The sequence below is a fragment of the Acipenser ruthenus genome, chromosome 17 (assembly GCF_902713425.1).
Source record: "Acipenser ruthenus chromosome 17, fAciRut3.2 maternal haplotype, whole genome shotgun sequence".
Lineage (NCBI taxonomy): Eukaryota > Metazoa > Chordata > Actinopteri > Acipenseriformes > Acipenseridae > Acipenser > Acipenser ruthenus.
In genome coordinates this window covers 554,565-571,833 of record NC_081205.1, presented here as the reverse complement: position 1 = coordinate 571,833, position 17,269 = coordinate 554,565, and the positions used below count along the sequence as shown (strand labels likewise).

The 17,269-nt window shown below is 45.8% G+C and overlaps 1 protein-coding gene across 6 annotated transcripts in view; it reads left to right on the top strand.

Annotated features, from left to right (window-relative positions):
• The window catches only part of LOC117423487 (E3 ubiquitin-protein ligase SMURF2), a 38,475-nt gene that overhangs the window by 1,786 nt on the left and 19,420 nt on the right, over positions 1-17,269 (top strand). For all 6 annotated transcript variants that reach the window (XM_058989702.1, XM_034039366.3, XM_058989701.1 and 3 more), the window contains exons 2-3: positions 16,267-16,305; positions 16,467-16,575. In XM_058989702.1, coding sequence (XP_058845685.1) covers positions 16,267-16,305; positions 16,467-16,575 — 148 coding nt within the window. The remainder of the gene's footprint in view (positions 1-16,266; positions 16,306-16,466; positions 16,576-17,269) is intronic.

Below are 17,269 nucleotides of genomic sequence, written 5' to 3'. Positions count from 1 at the left end.
TGCATGTGTGAACTCCACACTGCTGTCCTTCCTTAGTTACTGCGTGTGAACTCCACACTGCTGTTCTTCCTTAGTTACTGCGTGTGAACTCCACACTGCTGTCCTTCCTTAGTTACTGCGTGTGAACTCCACACTGCTGTCCTTCCTTAGTTACTGCGTGTGAACTCCACACTGCTGTTCTTCCTTAGTTACTGCGTGTGAACTCCACACTGCTGTTCTTCCTTAGTTACTGCGTGTGAACTCCACACTGCTGTTCTTCCTTAGTTACTGCGTGTGAACTCCACACTGCTGTCCTTCCTTAGTTACTGCGTGTGAACTCCAAACTGCTGTCCTTCCTTAGTTACTGCGTGTGAACTCCACACTGCTGTCCTTCCTTAGTTACTGCGTGTGAACTCCACTGCTGTCCTTCCTTAGTTACTGCGTGTGAACTCCACACTGCTGTCCTTCCTTAGTTACTGCGTGTGAACTCCACACTGCTGTCCTTCCTTAGTTACTGCGTGTGAACTCCACACTGCTGTCCTTCCTTAGTTACTGCGTGTGAACTCCACACTGCTGTCCTTCCTTAGTTACTGCGTGTGAACTCCACACTGCTGTCCTTCCTTAGTTACTGTGTGTGAACTCCACACTGCTGTCCTTCCTTAGTTACTGCGTGTGAACTCCACACTGCTGTCCTTCCTTAGTTACTGCGTGTGAACTCCACACTGCTGTCCTTCCTTAGTTACTGCGTGTGAACTCCACACTGCTGTCCTTCCTTAGTTACTGCGTGTGAACTCCACACTGCTGTCCTTCCTTAGTTACTGCGTGTGAACTCCACACTGCTGTCCTTCCTTAGTTACTGCGTGTGAACTCCACACTGCTGTTCTTCCTTAGTTACTGCGGGTTTAGTGTGTGTGAACTCCGTGTTCTTCCTTAGTTACTGCGGGTTTAGTGTTTGTGTAAAGGAACGCTTTTTTTGCATCGTATTGGCTTTGACATCACAGTGAACTAGACAGAAGCATGTTCAAATTAAGAACAAAATCTGCTGTTTTTGATAATCCACGTGAACATGTGGAAATATAAACTCATAATACAGCATTATAGTTTTTAATACGGAAACCCTCTAGTTTACTGGGGAATAAAACCCAAGTCTTTCTTGATTTTTGTGTCTTGATTTCCTGGTGCCTCGTGTTAGAAAGCTTTCCAGCGCTGCAGTTCCTCTTTCGCTGCAGGGAGACGAGATTCCTGAGCCGTGCTCCTCCTGCTCTCAAAATTATTATTAGAATCCAGCTTTGGGTTTCGTTGCCAAACAAGGTATTGCACAAGATTACAATGATGAAAAAAGTTAAATACCATATTTGTACGCTGAGGTAAGCATGATGTGATTTTAAAAATGATAAACATCCACCTCCCACACACTCAGACACTGTACTGCAAAAAATAAGTCAGATTTATCTAGTTTTAGTTTTATTTTTTATTTATAAAGTCATTTAATTTTCTGTTGTGTTATAATAGTTATTTTATCACAGGAGACGTTTCAGTCTGAGCTTTAGAAGCCCTGCATCTATGTATGTCATGTTGGGTGGGTGAGACATTAGGAGGGGACTAGAAACCAAGCAGGAATCACATACTACAGGGTTTGTCAGTAAAGACTCCTATTGCACAGCAGTTTCATCCATTCCAGGTTTTACCTCTCGCTTGATTTGCCAGCCACAGTGTGTATATGTAACAAGCTCAGATGTGTCCTATTAAAATCATAGTAAAACCAGCAGAAATGGATCAAACCGCTATGCAATGGGAGTCTTATTGCCATTCCTGTACTTGTGTTGCACAAATAAATGCACTTATGCGGGTATAGTGTTTTTATTGGTGTGTTTGCAGAACGAACAGCCCACCCCACCCTCTTCAGCCTCATTGCTGAATATATATCGTCTTACTTGTCTGTGCTCGGTGTCTGTGAGGACTGCTGTACTTTCCCAGTCTCTGTTGGCTGTGCTCCAGTGCTGGACTGTGCTGGCACGGAGCTTGTATGAAGACCCCAGAGATGACCTGATTCCTGTAAATAAACAGCGAGCTGTGAGAGGCGGGAGGGGCTCTCCTCACATCGCTAGCAGTCTGCTCCTGCTGCTGCTCCCATGCGCTCGGGATCAGAGGAATCTAATGAAGTGGATCTTGACCTTGCGATTAAAGGTGGATAAACTGTGTTTGAGCAGATTCAGCAAAGTCCATAGCTCTTGAACTCTGGACCTGCATTGAAACTGAACCGAGATGGGGGGGGGGCTTTACTGTGGCAGGAGAGAATAGACTGGCCTCCCTTATAGAATAGGGGAAAAGTGTACTGCTGAACTGGCCCTGAGCCTCAGTCGGGGTAGTGCATCAGTATCAAGCAGGTTTAGTCTGTGTCCTCTGTTTATACACAATCATCCACCAATACATCTACTGCTTACTGGCTTAACCAAACACAGCCCAAATACAACTGCAGTATGGTTACAATGCACCTTTGTTCTGTTATTTGGTCTCTTTCCCCTTGTTTTAGCGTTGCATCAGTAGTCTGTGTTTCCAGGGGTATTCCCTTAAGATCGCAGTATTTGAATCTGTCACCAGGCTGCACAGTGGTTTGATCCATTCCTGGTTTTACTATGAGTTTAATAAGACACACCTGAGCTTGTTACCTATTCACTGTGGCTTATAAAGCTCGAATTAAAACCTGGAATGGGTGAAACTGCTATGCAATGGGAGTCTTATTTCCATCCCTGCAGCACTGTTGTTGGGTTTTGAACAGTTAACTCCTGGGTCTCTAAGCTGTGAATTGACGTACTTGTCAGTTGAGTGCTGCCAGTTTTTCTGTGCTTTCCGCTCCGTTTCACAAGAGAAAGCGATACGGAGGAGCTGAATACTGGACTCAGGAGCTGAGTGATGGCCCTCCCTCGTATTGTTATCTGAAGAGATGCTTCAGCAATCGGTTTCAGTTTTAGCAGGCAGTGAGCGTGGAAAGACAGACTGTTTACCGTACTGTGGAGTTGGTTTAGTCTGCTTCAGTTCGGTAATGTTAGTGTTTTTTTCTCTTCCAATAACTCATTTAAGCATTGTTTACTGAACAGTAAACAACGTTTGCATGATGTTTGGATTCAACCAGAAGGGAGCACATGCACGAATAGGAATGGCAACACTACTTTAAAAACTAATGGGACAATTATAACACATTATAAAAAACATGGGATGGGGAGGGAGCAACTGGAAGCAATACGTGTAACTGCGCTTGTCTGCAGCAAAGTTTCTCTTTTATATATAATATTTAAAAATCTTTTATTCCAGAACAAAATGAGAGCAGATAGTGAATTGGAATTAAAAATGGAATTGACCCCAACCCTGTAAAGTAAAAGTCCAATTCAGACACACTCTTTTTTGCTCTGCACTCCTCTCCAACCCTGTTTAGTCTGTAGATTTGCAGGACGTAAACATTAAACGTTTGCATGGGACAGCATTGTTTTGGCTGGGCCGGGGAGATGACAGGACGCCGTTTGAAGTGCGTCCAGGAACTGGGCTGGATCTCACGCCAGGCTGATCTGACCATCGAGAAGCGCCAGATTCAATATTGAACTGGGTGTTGTTTCTGCAAGCAGGGAGGGAGGGAGGCTGTAAGAAAGGTGAACAGATGACTTCTAGAAAAGGTCTGGCATGCTTTCCTATTATGTTGAGGATTATTTAAGTCTGGGCTCGGCGCTGATGCTGTACTGATGTTCTGATAAAGCGCTGCTGAAGGCGCGTTGGGCGAAATAGTTTTCTGCTTACCTATTGTTGTTAAAACAATTGCTACCGATACACACTGTGGCTGATGAAGTTCACAGTAAAACCTGGACTGTGAGGACACTGCTATGCAATAGGAGTCTTATTTCCACCCCTGTGGTGTTGGGGGGAACCTTTCTCTTCTCTGTCTGTCCTGTTCTTTAATAGTACCTGTAAGTGCTGTTGCAGAGTAAACTCAAGAATTGAATGTGTCTCTAGCGTGACAGCAGCTATTCCTTGAAACCCATTAGATAGCGAGGAGGAAATGGTCTGTGGATGCAGTTAGGACCCGACCTGATACTTTGACGAAATGAAGGTGCAGAAGGAGCTCCAGTGCATTTAGGACCTGACCCGATACTCTGACGAGATGAAGGTGCAGAAGGAGCTCCAATGCAGTTAGGACCTGACCCGATACTCTGACGAGATGAAGGTGCAGAAGGAGCTCCAATGCAGTTAGGACCCGACCCGATACTCTGACGAGATGAAGGTGCAGAAGGAGCTCCAGTGCATTTAGGACCTGACCCGATACTCTGACGAGATGAAGGTGCAGAAGGAGCTCCAGTGCAGTTAGGACCTGACCCGATACTCTGACGAGATGAAGGTGCAGAAGGAGCTCCAGTGCATTTAGGACCTGACCCGATACTCTGACGAGATGAAGGTGCAGAAGGAGCTCCAGTACATTTAGGACCTGACCCGATACTCTGACGAGATGAAGGTGCAGAAGGATCTCCAGTGCATTTAGGACCTGACCCGATACTCTGACGAGATGAAGGTGCAGAAGGAGCTCCAATGCAGTTAGGACCTGACCCGATACTCTGACGAGATGAAGGTGCAGAAGGAGCTCCAATGCAGTTAGGACCTGACCCAATACTCTGACGAGATGAAGGTGCAGAAGGAGCTCCAATGCAGTTAGGACCTGACCTGATACTCTGACGAGATGAAGGTGCAGAAGGAGCTCCAGTGCAGTTAGGACCTGACCCGATACTCTGACGAGATGAAGGTGCAGAAGGAGCTCCAGTGCAGTTAGGACCTGACCCGATACTCTGACGAGATGAAGGTGCAGAAGGAGCTCCAGTGCATTTAGGACCTGACCCGATACTCTGACGAGATGAAGGTGCAGAAGGAGCTCCAATGCAGTTAGGACCTGACCCGATACTCTGACGAGATGAAGGTGCAGAAGGAGCTCCAATGCAGTTAGGACCTGACCTGATACTCTGACGAGATGAAGGTGCAGAAGGAGCTCCAATGCAGTTAGGACCCGACCCGATACTCTGACGAGATGAAGGTGCAGAAGGAGCTCCAGTCCGACTCTGCGAATGCCAGACATCCTGGAGATTGCTGCTTTTATTGCTGTTCTTCCAACATGAAAGAAAAACATGAAACTTAGAAGCAGGGTGGTGTTGGACGAGGCAACGCTTTGCCGTTTTGATGTTACAAAAGGAGCTTTATGCAGGGTACTGATTTATCTCTTGTGACATGCTGGAAATGCTGAGCTATGATGGAGCACACACTGGGCATGTAAAAATTTAAAGTGCACTTTACCTTTCCTATTTGTCATCAGTGTCTTGTTTCATTTTACATCTATTTTATATTAAACCCTTATGTCAAAGTGTTTGCTAGACTGAGAAGTTTAGTTACTCGTATTGTAATATCTATATATATAATTCATGAAGGCATTCGTGCACATCAAAGCTTTTTTATTAAAAAAGGTGCTGATCAATATAAAGCACTTTGTAGAAGGTCATAAAATAGTTCTCGGTAACCATAAACCCACCGTGCAATCCTCGCTTGATTGTTGATATTTGTGGAGACGGGACTGGCCACACCCTCAGATAACATTCAGTATTCTTTAAGACACGACCACTGATGTCATGGAGCAAAATCTTCTGCATTTTATTAAAAAAAAAACAAAAAAAACATTTTGATTCGAGCAAAATAATATATTGCCCTTCCATTGCTAAGAACTATTTTATGACCTTGTCGAGACATTATATATATATATATATATATATATATATATATATATATGAAAACCGCATGCATACAGTAGACCATTGTGTCTCTGGATTAGCGCTGCTGCTGTGTACTGTATCCTCTTGCACCACTTGAGCAATTGCATGCTGTACTAGAAAGTGATACCTATCATTATCAGGAGTCCTGCCTCGAGTTGAAATATGACTCGCAAATAATTCCTCAACTTTACTGTAAAAACAATGCATTGCGTTTCCATCCCTCCTCAAACCCAACTCATTGGATTACGATGCGCTGTCGCGATTTCACTTGAAGCCGCTTTCCCTTCTGGAGGGGGTGACCTGAAGTAATACGAACCCGAAGAAATGTGTCGAAAGTCGTACCGTGCCGCTGTTCCGGCGGGTGTGACTCCGGTCCTGGACTGATGGCTGCTCTGCTGCATTTGTGTTACAATCTTAAAAGGAGTTGACAAAGTTAATCCAAAACCGTTACTGTAAGCGCAGCGTAGAAACCAGGACCAGAGGACACACCGTTGGGAGTGAAGTGAAGGTAGTCTGAGGGCAGAGGGAAGCAGACGCATCTCTCCGCATACTATCTCAATGGGCTGATTTTTCAAAGCCTTTTACTCTTTTTCTTTTAACTTCTGTTAGTTGCAAAACCAGAAATAAATGGTTAGGTTAGCTTGTTTTATTTCCAAATGTTACGACTTTTCTTTGACTTTTTTGAGTCATTTGCACTTTGGAAATCAGCAACAGGACCAGGTAACCAAGCAAGAAGAGTAGATTCCAGGATGTGGTCTGTTCATTTCTTCGAATCGTTGCAGTGCACTGAATGCGATGAGTTGTGTTAATCCTATTTATAATCTCCAGTCTCCAGCCGCACGGACCTCCTTTCCTGTCTCTCAAACAGTCTGGCTGCTTGTGGTTCAGATCCGATGCCTGTTCCTGCATATAGAAAGAGTTTTTTCAGGGCAGAAAACACCAATGTGCTCGGGATGCCCTTTTAACTCGGAGAGAGGCCACCCTGCCAGCACCGACCTGTGTGTCTGGTGAAGATCTGATATTCTTATCAGCGACATTCCTGTGGAGGGGTGCTCGTCTGGAGAGCGTAGTCTGTTTCAGGGCCGTCACTCAGAAATGTGGTCCCCCATGCTCTGAGTGTGTGTCTGTCTGTCTGACGATGACTGCCTTGAACTGATTCCTGTGCCTCCCATACACCTTTCGAACTGCGTTTGGGGTGTAATCTGATCTTCCACAGATTGTATGTGTATTTATGAATATGAGCACCCTCTGTGCACTGGTATACTATATATAATATATATATATATGTATGTATGTGTATGTGTGTGTATATATATATATATATTATAGAAGCATATTTTATATGTGCAGATGGCATTTGCAGTAACTAAAAATAATTAGCTACTGATGTGCTTCTAAATTTGGGACAGAGGGTACAAGGGCACTACCAGTGTAACGAGGCGGGGGGGCGGATTTTTTTTACTGTAATATGGAACTAATTACACTTTTATGACTAAATTATACCAGCGAATTGAAGTGAAAGAATATTTGATTATCCGGTACATTGTGAAATCCCAACATGGAAAAACCCTTGTTCATTCCTGCACCACACTTCGAAAGTCACAGATCTTGCTTCATGTTCAAGTTAGGAGAGTGGAATATTGCCAGAGGGAATGTGGGACGCATGCTAGCGTTGAGATGACTGAACATGCAGTTCAGACTGTATAATATTCCATGCAGTGTGTTTGCCAGTGATGGCTGCTGCTAGCTAGATGGGATACATGAACGCACGTGGTACTGAACCAGCGTGCACCCTCTAAACATTTGCTTTGACTTATTTTTATTAACCTGTCAAGGAATGCTTCCTAATTGAATTGATTCCCTTATATATAATAATGTTTGTAATGAAGACAAAGCTCTTGTAGTAATGCCCTCTCAGTAATCTGCGTGAGTCCTTGTAATGCTGGGTCCAGGTGCAGGCAAGAGCTAACTAATCCAGGTGCATTAGCTGGAGGAGAAGCTGCGTATGTCAGGACATGTGTGGAACTGTCCAGTCGAATGGGGAGTAAGAGGAAGACTCTTGGTTTTATTTGTCGTGCAATCTATACCTGCATTCTTCTAGTTTCCTTGGAGGTTTGGAGTCTGTTACCCTGCCTGAGAGCTTTAGTTCAGGTTCAATTCTTCTTCTTCTTTAAATACTCTTGAATCATACTGAGCTTCAGGTCCAAAAATAAATGCCCCCCCCCCGAGCTCGTAGGTCACGTGCATTTCTCACAGTGTGGCTTCTGGTCCCAGTTCCCTCCATGTGTTAATGAATACAAGGCTGAATCCATTGCTAATCCTCGCTGGAATAAACATGTTTTATACGTCTCCTTTACAGCACAGCTGTGTGGAGCAATAAGAAATGTGTGTGTGTCTGTTAGATTTATATAGCACTGGGAATTGGGTTTGCAAGTCTCACACAATACCCTACCCCACCCCCTGTAATATCTCATGCTCGCAGGGCTGTAAGAATAAGGCATGCTGGAATCTAAAGTTAATCTCTCTGTAATTATATTTTCCTTTTCTCCATGCATGACATGCACATTTATACTGCTTGTCCCTAAAATCGGGCTGTTTTTTTAAGTGAAAGGGGATGCCAACACTTTATAAGTAAGAGAGCTCAGTGTTTGTGGTATGAGTATGTTTTGAAGTCCTGACTGCCCTGTCCCCCCCCCCCGTCCCCCCCCCCTCTCTCTCTCTGTCTGATTTTTACCTCTCTGTCCCTGCACTCGCTAACCTGTCTGGAGACTGTGTCTGAGCGGGGTTCACTTCCTCCGATCTGATTAATGTTTCCAGTAATCATTACCTGCTGAAGTCTAACTGGATTAGCTATTGCAGAGCCCTGCTCACGCTGCTCTTCTCTACAGCCGTGTTCCAGACCAGTGCAGCTTCCTTGTTTTGTCTGACCTCGTAAAACAAGAGGCCACTTTGGCAGTGAAAGCCAGTCATTGAATACTGTACTCAAGCACAACAATTAGACCCGGCTCTGGTAGTGAACACCACATGAAACGGAGACAGGAAGATAGTCTCTCCGCACTCTGAACACACAGCAGACCGAGGAGAGTCTGCAATAACTCTCCTTTTATCTTCCCCAAATCTACAGTACAAGACACAGACCTTCGTCTGGAATATTGGCTTATGGATACAAGGAGATCCAGCGGACAGATTGTTGAGGGGTGTCGCTGTGCATTAGTGGTGCTCACATCATGTTGTTGTGGGGGGGTGGGGGGGTGGGTTCAAGTTGCTGCTGCTCTGGCAGACTGGGGAGATTTGCATTTCAGTTCAATTCTACAGCAGTGGTTTTCTACGAAGTTCAGACATTGTGCGTCTCTTGAGACAGCAGTGTGTGTGTGTGACAGCGGGGTGTGTGTGTGACAGCGGGGTGTGTGTGTGACAGCGGTACAGGAGTTAGGGTCTTGCTATTTCCCACCAGACCAGAAGTAATGTTTACATTTCAATAATATCGCATTTCAAAGTGTGTTTCCTTCAAGGTGAAAAATGTGCTGGTGTTTCCTTTAAAGGGAATGTCATACATAACTGAGAAAGCCCCGTCTCTCAATATGAAACACACATGCTGCTTCAGAGCTTTTCTTTTTTTTTTTTTTTTTTTTGGTTTAACCCGATTGGGTTTTTAAACACTGTTAAGCAGATAAGGATTCATATTTATTTTTATTGCTTGGATTACTGTTTGGTGTTTCATGTTCAGAAGCATTAATTATATTTTTCCATTTTGAATGAGATGAAAAACAATAGTGGTTAGTACAGTAGAGATCTCTCAACGGCACCCATCAAGTTCCCATCTAAACGAAGGAAGGAAACTCTTCTGCAGAATGTGTGTTATTTATTTGCACGCATGGGCTTCCTTTGCGTGCGTGTGTGTGTGTGTGTGTGTGTGTGTGTGTGTATATATATAATATATTATTTTATAGCCATTTTATAAATTCTGGTAATTTTTATTTTTCTCCTAAAATATTTCTCAAGCAACGTTTCTGTCACATGTTCATCCCAGCAGTGGTTTGTTTGTTTGAGTTGCAAGCCACATATGTGCTCCCCCTTTCATAAGAATGAATGCAGTTGTGTCTGTGTTGTACCCGTGTCCCAGCAGATGAGAGCGGACAGGATAACATGCCATTGCTGCTGTACTAGTGGCACAGTCCTCTTCCAAACACAGTGCAGTGTACAGCAGGTAGAGTCACTGACTGGATCATTCTGTTACACTCCTGTGTAAACACACTGCAGCAGATCTCTGCAGAGGTGATCTATCAAGCTCCAGATTTTGAAGTATTGTCGAGTCCCTTGGCGTGGGCTCCATATGCATATAGAATAGCCCTGTTGCACTGTAGGGGTGTCCTTGATTTATTTTGCACATGCATTACTGCTTTCAGCTGGTCCCAGGCTGCTAGTCTGCTTGCTTATTTACCCTCTGTGTCGGCTGATTCTGCCATACAAAAAAAATATATAATAAAAGCCAGTAAAACACAGATTTACTTATTGCACTGCAGCACCTAATTCACAACCGTGACGTGGCTATTCTGTGTGTATAAAGGAAGCGTTGGGGAGGGAAAAAAAAACATAACCAAGGAAACTGAGCTTTATATAAACGTAGACGCGTTTCTTCAATCCCAGCCAGCCTGGTCGGAGTGTAATAATGTACAGAATGTTTAACTGAACCTGGGCAAACCCATGCTGCTCATGCATTGTATACTGAGTAGAAGGGAATACATAGAAACACTTGTATGGTCAAAGGGGCTCCGTGTGATTAGAATAGAACGAAAGCATCGTTCCCGACCCTCAGGGGTCAGCGATGGAAACACAGAACAGAATGAAAGCATCGTTCCGGACCCTCACGAGTCAGCGATGGAAACATAGAACAGAACGAAAGCATCGTTCCGGACCCTCAGGAGTCAGCGATGGAAACACAGAACAGAACGAGAGCATCGTTCCGGACCCTCAGGAGTCAGCGATGGAAACACAGAACAGAACGAAAGCATCGTTCCGGACCCTCAGGAGTCAGCGATGGAAACACAGAACAGAACGAAAGCATCGTTCCGGACCCTCAGGAGACAGCGATGGGAACACAGAACAGAACGAAAGCATCGTTCCGGACCCTCAGGAGTCAGCGATGGGAACACGATGAACAAGCTTGTGGTCGTAGCAGATTGGAAACAGACGGTTTCATGTGCAGATCACGCCTCCTGCTCTCCTCTTGCGGTCGTAGCGGATTGGAAACAGAGGGTTTCATGTGCAGATCACGCCTCCTGCTCTGTGCTTGCGGTCGTAGCGGATTGGAAACAGAGGGCTTCATGTGCAGATCGCGCCTCCTGCTCTGTGCTTGTGGTCGTAGCGGATTGGAAACAGGGTTTCATGTGCAGATCACGCCTCCTGCTCTGTGCTTGCGGTCGTAGCAGATTGGAAACAGGGTTTCATGTGCAGATCACGCCTCCTGCTCCGTGCTTGCTGTATTCTCTCAGCTCTGTGTCTCACACCTAGTTTAGCTGCGGCTGGGGCTTCTTCCTGTCTCCGTTTCATGTGGTGTTCGCTACCAGAGCCGGTTGTAATTGTTGTGCTTGAGTTCAGTACTCAGGATGCCTGTCCTTCTCTTCTTCGTCTTTATGTGTCTGTGCAATGACTGGCTTCGACTCAGCCTGCAGGTTTAGGAGCTACATACGGTTGCTGCTTTCTGCTACAATCAAGCAAGGTAGATTTCTCCAAGCCCAGGCTGAACATGCAGAGGAACTGCACGCTGTCATCGCTTGTGCTTGGCAATCGGAGTCATCTGGCTTTGTTGGCTCGTGCATGTACTGTACCAGCACTGTGGATTAAACATGATTTACAAGAAGTCAAGGAATGGGTTTGTTTGTTTGTTTGTTAGGATATTGTCTTCCCGCAGCGTGTCCTCTGCCCTCGAGCCTCGGGTCTCAATAATAAAGGCTCTTCCCAGCGTGTCTGGTAAACAGGACGAGGTCTAGTCTCCAGCAGCTGGCAGCGGTCGCTTGAGCGCCCTGTCAGGTGAGCAGGATCACCACATCCCATTCTCAGAAGAAGAAGAATCCTCGGAGCAGACAGCCTCTTCTCTCTCAACTCCTGCCAAATGGGAAGTGATTCATTGTCTCTGAATGGGACGAGCACTGCGCGGGGATTCAGTAAAATCTCACTGTTCTCTATTAAAAGTGAGAGCAGTGTCTTTGCCATTCGGCTTTCCCTTTACTTTAAAATGATGCAAATTCACAAAGCGGTTGCTATTGCTGCTGCTGCTGGAAGCGAGATGAATGCTCTCTCTCTTTCCAGTTTCCATATCAATGGAAGTCTGTTGAGACTCTGTATGTAGTGAGGAGAGTGGGGTGGCATGGAGTGTTCTACTGTAGTAGCTATGGGAGGGAGTTGGGGCTGATGCTCTCAGTTATTATTACTGTTTAGTCATTCAGGATAAGTGTGCTGGATCTGCAATCTGAACTGCATTCTAATTTCAAGGACTGTTCTGAGCACAGTCAGAGATGAGCTTACATTGTCATATATTACAACCATCGACACTCCCTGATAGTGTGCTGATTTTTTTAAAGATCTCTTGTCAAACCCAATTCTTACAGGTCCTGTTGTCTACACTGTGGTTTGTTTTGGCTTTGTTGCCAAATGATCTCTCTTTCCCTCCCCACTGCTTTAGGAAGCCATCATATTGGTTGGGTCATGAGAACCCAGTCAGGTCGATGACACCAGTGGCAGGGAGCCACCGGGGCTGGGGAGGTGAATTAAGGAAGCTGATAAAGATTTGTTCCTGGAATGTAGTGTAAGAGCGCTGCATGGGTTTTCAGGTCTGGCACAGAACGAATGGGAGGGAAAAGGAAGCTCTTTGTTTGCAGTAGAACAATGCTGTGAATTGGACACCGTGCCGCTGCTCTGACACAGACGGGCTCCGGACAGCGTGTCTGCCAGTCACCCTGTCTCCGAGTCTCAACCTGCGCACATCTGGGGAGGGGTGTGGCGTACGAGACGGGACAAAGCAGACACCGTCTCAATACAGGATTTCCATGGCTTTTACTGGGAAACAGAAGTGCAATAACCTTTCTTTTCTCAAGTCTGCCAGATCAGGTTGAGCTTTTTATCTTTGTATTTTTTTTTGTATATAGATGCAGACGGCCTCTTCCACCTGTTATCTGTCAGGCTTATCAATAATTCAGAAAATGATGCTGAAGCTTTTTTCCCAGTTTCCTTTTGTAGATTGGGATCGTTTCAGTGAAAGATTTTCTATTTATGGTCGTCTTATTTAATCATTGTGTCACTAATTCATTTCCTGGCTCGCAGAACACAAAGCTCCCTGTAGGAACTTGTAGGTGGAAAATAACTGATTAGGTGCCAGGGCACTGCAAACCAATCCGTGACGACGAGGGAGGACACGGTCCCACCAAACCAGTTCTGCGTCCTTGCCTCTGTTGAAACTTTAACTTTTGTTCTGGGGGCTAGCTGTCTGCCATTCCTCAGTTCATGGCTTATTGATCAGAGTGTTTGTTTAGCCTACAGGGAGCAGCTTTGCTTTGTTTGGTTCAGACATGGTAATCCATGTGACAAAATGGTTGCGCACACACTGACACGCACACACACATGCACACCGACACGCACACACACGTGCACACACACACACTGACACGAACACACACACATGCACACTGACGCACACACACACATGCACACTGACACGCACACACACTGACACGCACACACACATGCACACTGACACGCACACTCGCGCACACAAACACACTGACATGCACACGCACACACACACACACACAAGTGACTCTTTACATTGGGTTCTGTATTTCCTCTGTTCATTGTGCACAGTTCCCCTGTCAGCTGGTTTGCATGAGAACCCTTTTGAACTTCTTCCCTCAGACAAGGCAGTGTGGATCAGGTGCTGCCCTTGGATTTTCCGCACACTGTAGCGAGGGGCCCCTGCATTTCCAAATAAAGGGGGCTGGGCTGGGCTGGGCTGGGGGTGTGGGGTGGATGGTTGTCATCCAGTGTCTCGTCTCCGCTGTCTGTCTGGAAAGAGCAGGTTCGGTGGAGGTCCACACTCCTGACTCGGTCTCGTCTCCGTGGAGGTCCGCACTCCTGACTCGGTCTCGTCTCCGTGGAGGTCCGCTCTCCTGACTCGGTCTCGTCTCCGTGGAGGTCCGCTCTCCTGACTCGGTCTCGTCTCCGTGGAGGTCCGCACTCCTGACTCGGTCTCGTCTCCGTGGAGGTCCGCTCTCCTGACTCGGTCTCGTCTCCGTGGAGGTCCGCACTCCTGACTCGGTCTCGTCTCCGTGGAGGTCCGCACTCCTGACTCGGTCTCGTCTCCGTGGAGGTCCGCACTCCTGACTCGGTCTCGTCTCCGTGGACGTCCGCACTCCTGACTCGGTCTCGTCTCCGTGGACGTCCGCACTCCTGACTCGGTCTCGTCTCCGTGGAGGTCCGCACTCCTGACTCAGTCTCGTCTCCGTGGAGGTCCACACTCCTGACTCGGTCTCGTCTCCGCTGTTGCAGTGTGAGCGCTACTATGCTGTTGTGTAACTCGCACACACTCACTCCTGGGTGGTGTTCTGCAGGAGCGGAATGTAAAGTATTTCCTGGTAATTGCTGAATCTTGAATCGGATTACATTGCAAACAGCAAGGCACACCTGGCCTGCCATACCACTCGCTAACACTGATTTTCATCTTTCTTTTTTGGGGCAGTGGATTGGGGATTGTTTGACAGGAAAGCATTACTTTTCCAGTGGGTCTCCTTGAACGCTGTTCCTATTTCACTAGATTGTTCCTTGTCTTCTGTCTTTCAATAGAGGACGGCGGGTGATTTATTTTTGGGTTATTGTTATTGCACAAATGAAGGACTCGTAGAATTGACATGCCTATTAAAATAATTGTGTGGGTTCTGACTTGAAAAATAGTGGGTTTTTTTAGGGTTTTTTTTTTAGCATTAGACATTTTTGTGGTTCACACATCACCAGCTGGCAGTGTTGGGAGGGTACTGCTGTACTGTAGATTGCAAGTTTTTGTGAAGAACACATTTATTTATAGGGATGGAAATAAGACTGCTATTGCATAGCAGTGTCATTTCCATCCCTGCATTTAAACTGGCCCTCGCTATTCTTTGCTCACTGTGTGTTTTGAATGTTTAGGTGGTGCAATGAAAGCTCGGATTGAAGATGAGTTGTTTGTTTATGGAAACCATTTCGGAAAAGATTGTAAATTTCAGGAATCAATTAGCACTCGGATATGCAAACAAGAACATCCTCTGTGCCAGGCAGGCTGGGAATGCGGAGGGAAGCGTTTTAAGCATCATGCCAGGTCGGATCAGGACAGGCTGCAGTTTCATAGGAATTCAGATGGCCGAAGGAGAAGGATAGGAATTTTTCTGAGCGACAAGAGCCTGAGCATTTAGGAGCGCTGTTCTGGATAAAGCAAAGCTGGCCATTCATATCACAACAGAACTGACCACATACCCCACAGGATGCTCTCATTGCTCTCTCTGTCTCTATGCATCTTTTGTACCCACGGTATGAATTCCAGTAAATGCAGAACTCTGCCAGCACAGGATGCCTTGCGCACAGTGCAACCCTATTCAATAAGCAGTGACACCGGATACACTGTCTCTAAAGCTTTCAGCACGCACTGAGAGCTGCAGAGCTGTTTGTTATGCAGTGCAAATAATAGTTTGCACTTTTACTCTCTGTTGCTGTCTTGAATTATTCAGCTCTGTTTTTGAGAAGAACGCTCCTGTCTGTCTGTCTGAGAGAGAGACAGAGAGAGAGAGACAGAGAGAGAGAGACAGAGAGAGAGAGACAGAGAGAGAGAGACAGAGAGAGAGAGACAGAGAGAGAGAGACAGAGAGAGAGAGACAGAGAGAGAGAGACAGAGAGAGAGAGAGAGAGAGAGAGAGAGAGAGAGAGATTCTAAGAGATTCTAAGAGATTCCTTAGAACCTCCAGGGAGCATTGTGATGCGTTGTAGAAGGCCCTGCCCTATGGCCAACACACCAGGGTGCTCCTAGCAGCTTAGACAAGAGGCTTCTTGCAGTAATGCTCAAGCTGGCTTCAATATTGCTTTTGGTTTTTTCTTTTCTTTTGCTTGCAGTGAGGAGTCAGGAGATGGTATATGTATGCTATAGTAGGAATCGCTTTTAAGCTTCACTGGCCTGCAACGTGCGCAGTCAGTAAATTGTGCTGAATGCATAAGCTCCTCAAGCACGTAGTTGAAAGTGGCCAAATGATGAAGTTACTGGGGATTAAGGCCACGGCATTGGTTATATGTTTTCCCGTCCTATTCATTATGGCATTCTTGCAGTGGTGATTTTGTACTGGCAATTGAAAACTTGAAATGTGATCTGGTTACAAACTGGTCTCTATTGTGCACGTTTCTAGACTGTTAACCACATGCATGCAGTAGCACCTGGATTATTAACATGTGGTTTTTTTTCTATTTTTTTTATTTTTTTCAGTTTTATGTGCGAAAAACTTGGTGAAGAAAGACTTCTTTCGTAAGTATTATTTATTTTCTTCTTTGTACTGTTAAAATAGTTCTAATGAGATGGGTTGTTTGAACAGAAGGATTTGTCTCATGACAGATAATTGGAGCGGTTACCCCATTCGAATAAGGATTGTGCTTCAGTATATGAATCTCTTGTGATTGAACCCGCAGGGCTTCCTGACCCTTTTGCTAAGGTGGTGGTGGACGGCTCTGGGCAATGCCATTCTACAGACACTGTGAAGAATACCCTTGACCCCAAGTGGAACCAGCACTATGACCTGTGAGTATTGATTTAGAGCAGGAATGGTGAGGGGCTTGCTGTCAGTGCTGGAGTTCTCAGGGTCTAGCTCGTTGCTGGAACGTTGATCTCCAGTCTGTCTGTACTCCTGTCCGTGTTTCTCCGTTGAGCTTGTGCTGATGCTCTCTGCTCCCTGGGGTCTCAAGATGGTTTAATCTCCAGCATCTCTCTGTGACCTGTCCATGTTTTTGTGTGTTGAAGTCTATTAAAGGTGTGTAAATGGGGCTGAAGATGAATGAAATGCATACCTGTCGTTGGAGACATTTCACTGGCACAGCGACAAAGGGATTGTGCGACTCTCTCCGCACTGAGATCAGGGCATGTGTCAGCTGAACGTTGCGGACGTGTTGTTACCCAAGTCCCAGTCACCCGCGCGCTGCTGTGCTCTCAGTGCAGCTTTATTCAGGTCACGTTTCTGCAATTCTTCTTATGAGCAGCTTGGTAAAAACTGGCTCAAAAATATCAGCCGACAGCCAGCTCCTTCATCGTTAACCGGGGAGAGTTTCCTTATGTTTGTCTTTTACAGCCTTCCTGTTTCTGATTTGCTATTCAGAATTCAGAATGCCTCCCCTTCTCTAGGAGAGAATACGAATGGAGAGAAATGCTCCTGGTGCCAGCACAGCCTCAGGGCTCCAAATAGGAATAGCTAATAGAAGAGGAATCGCATGAACCTCCC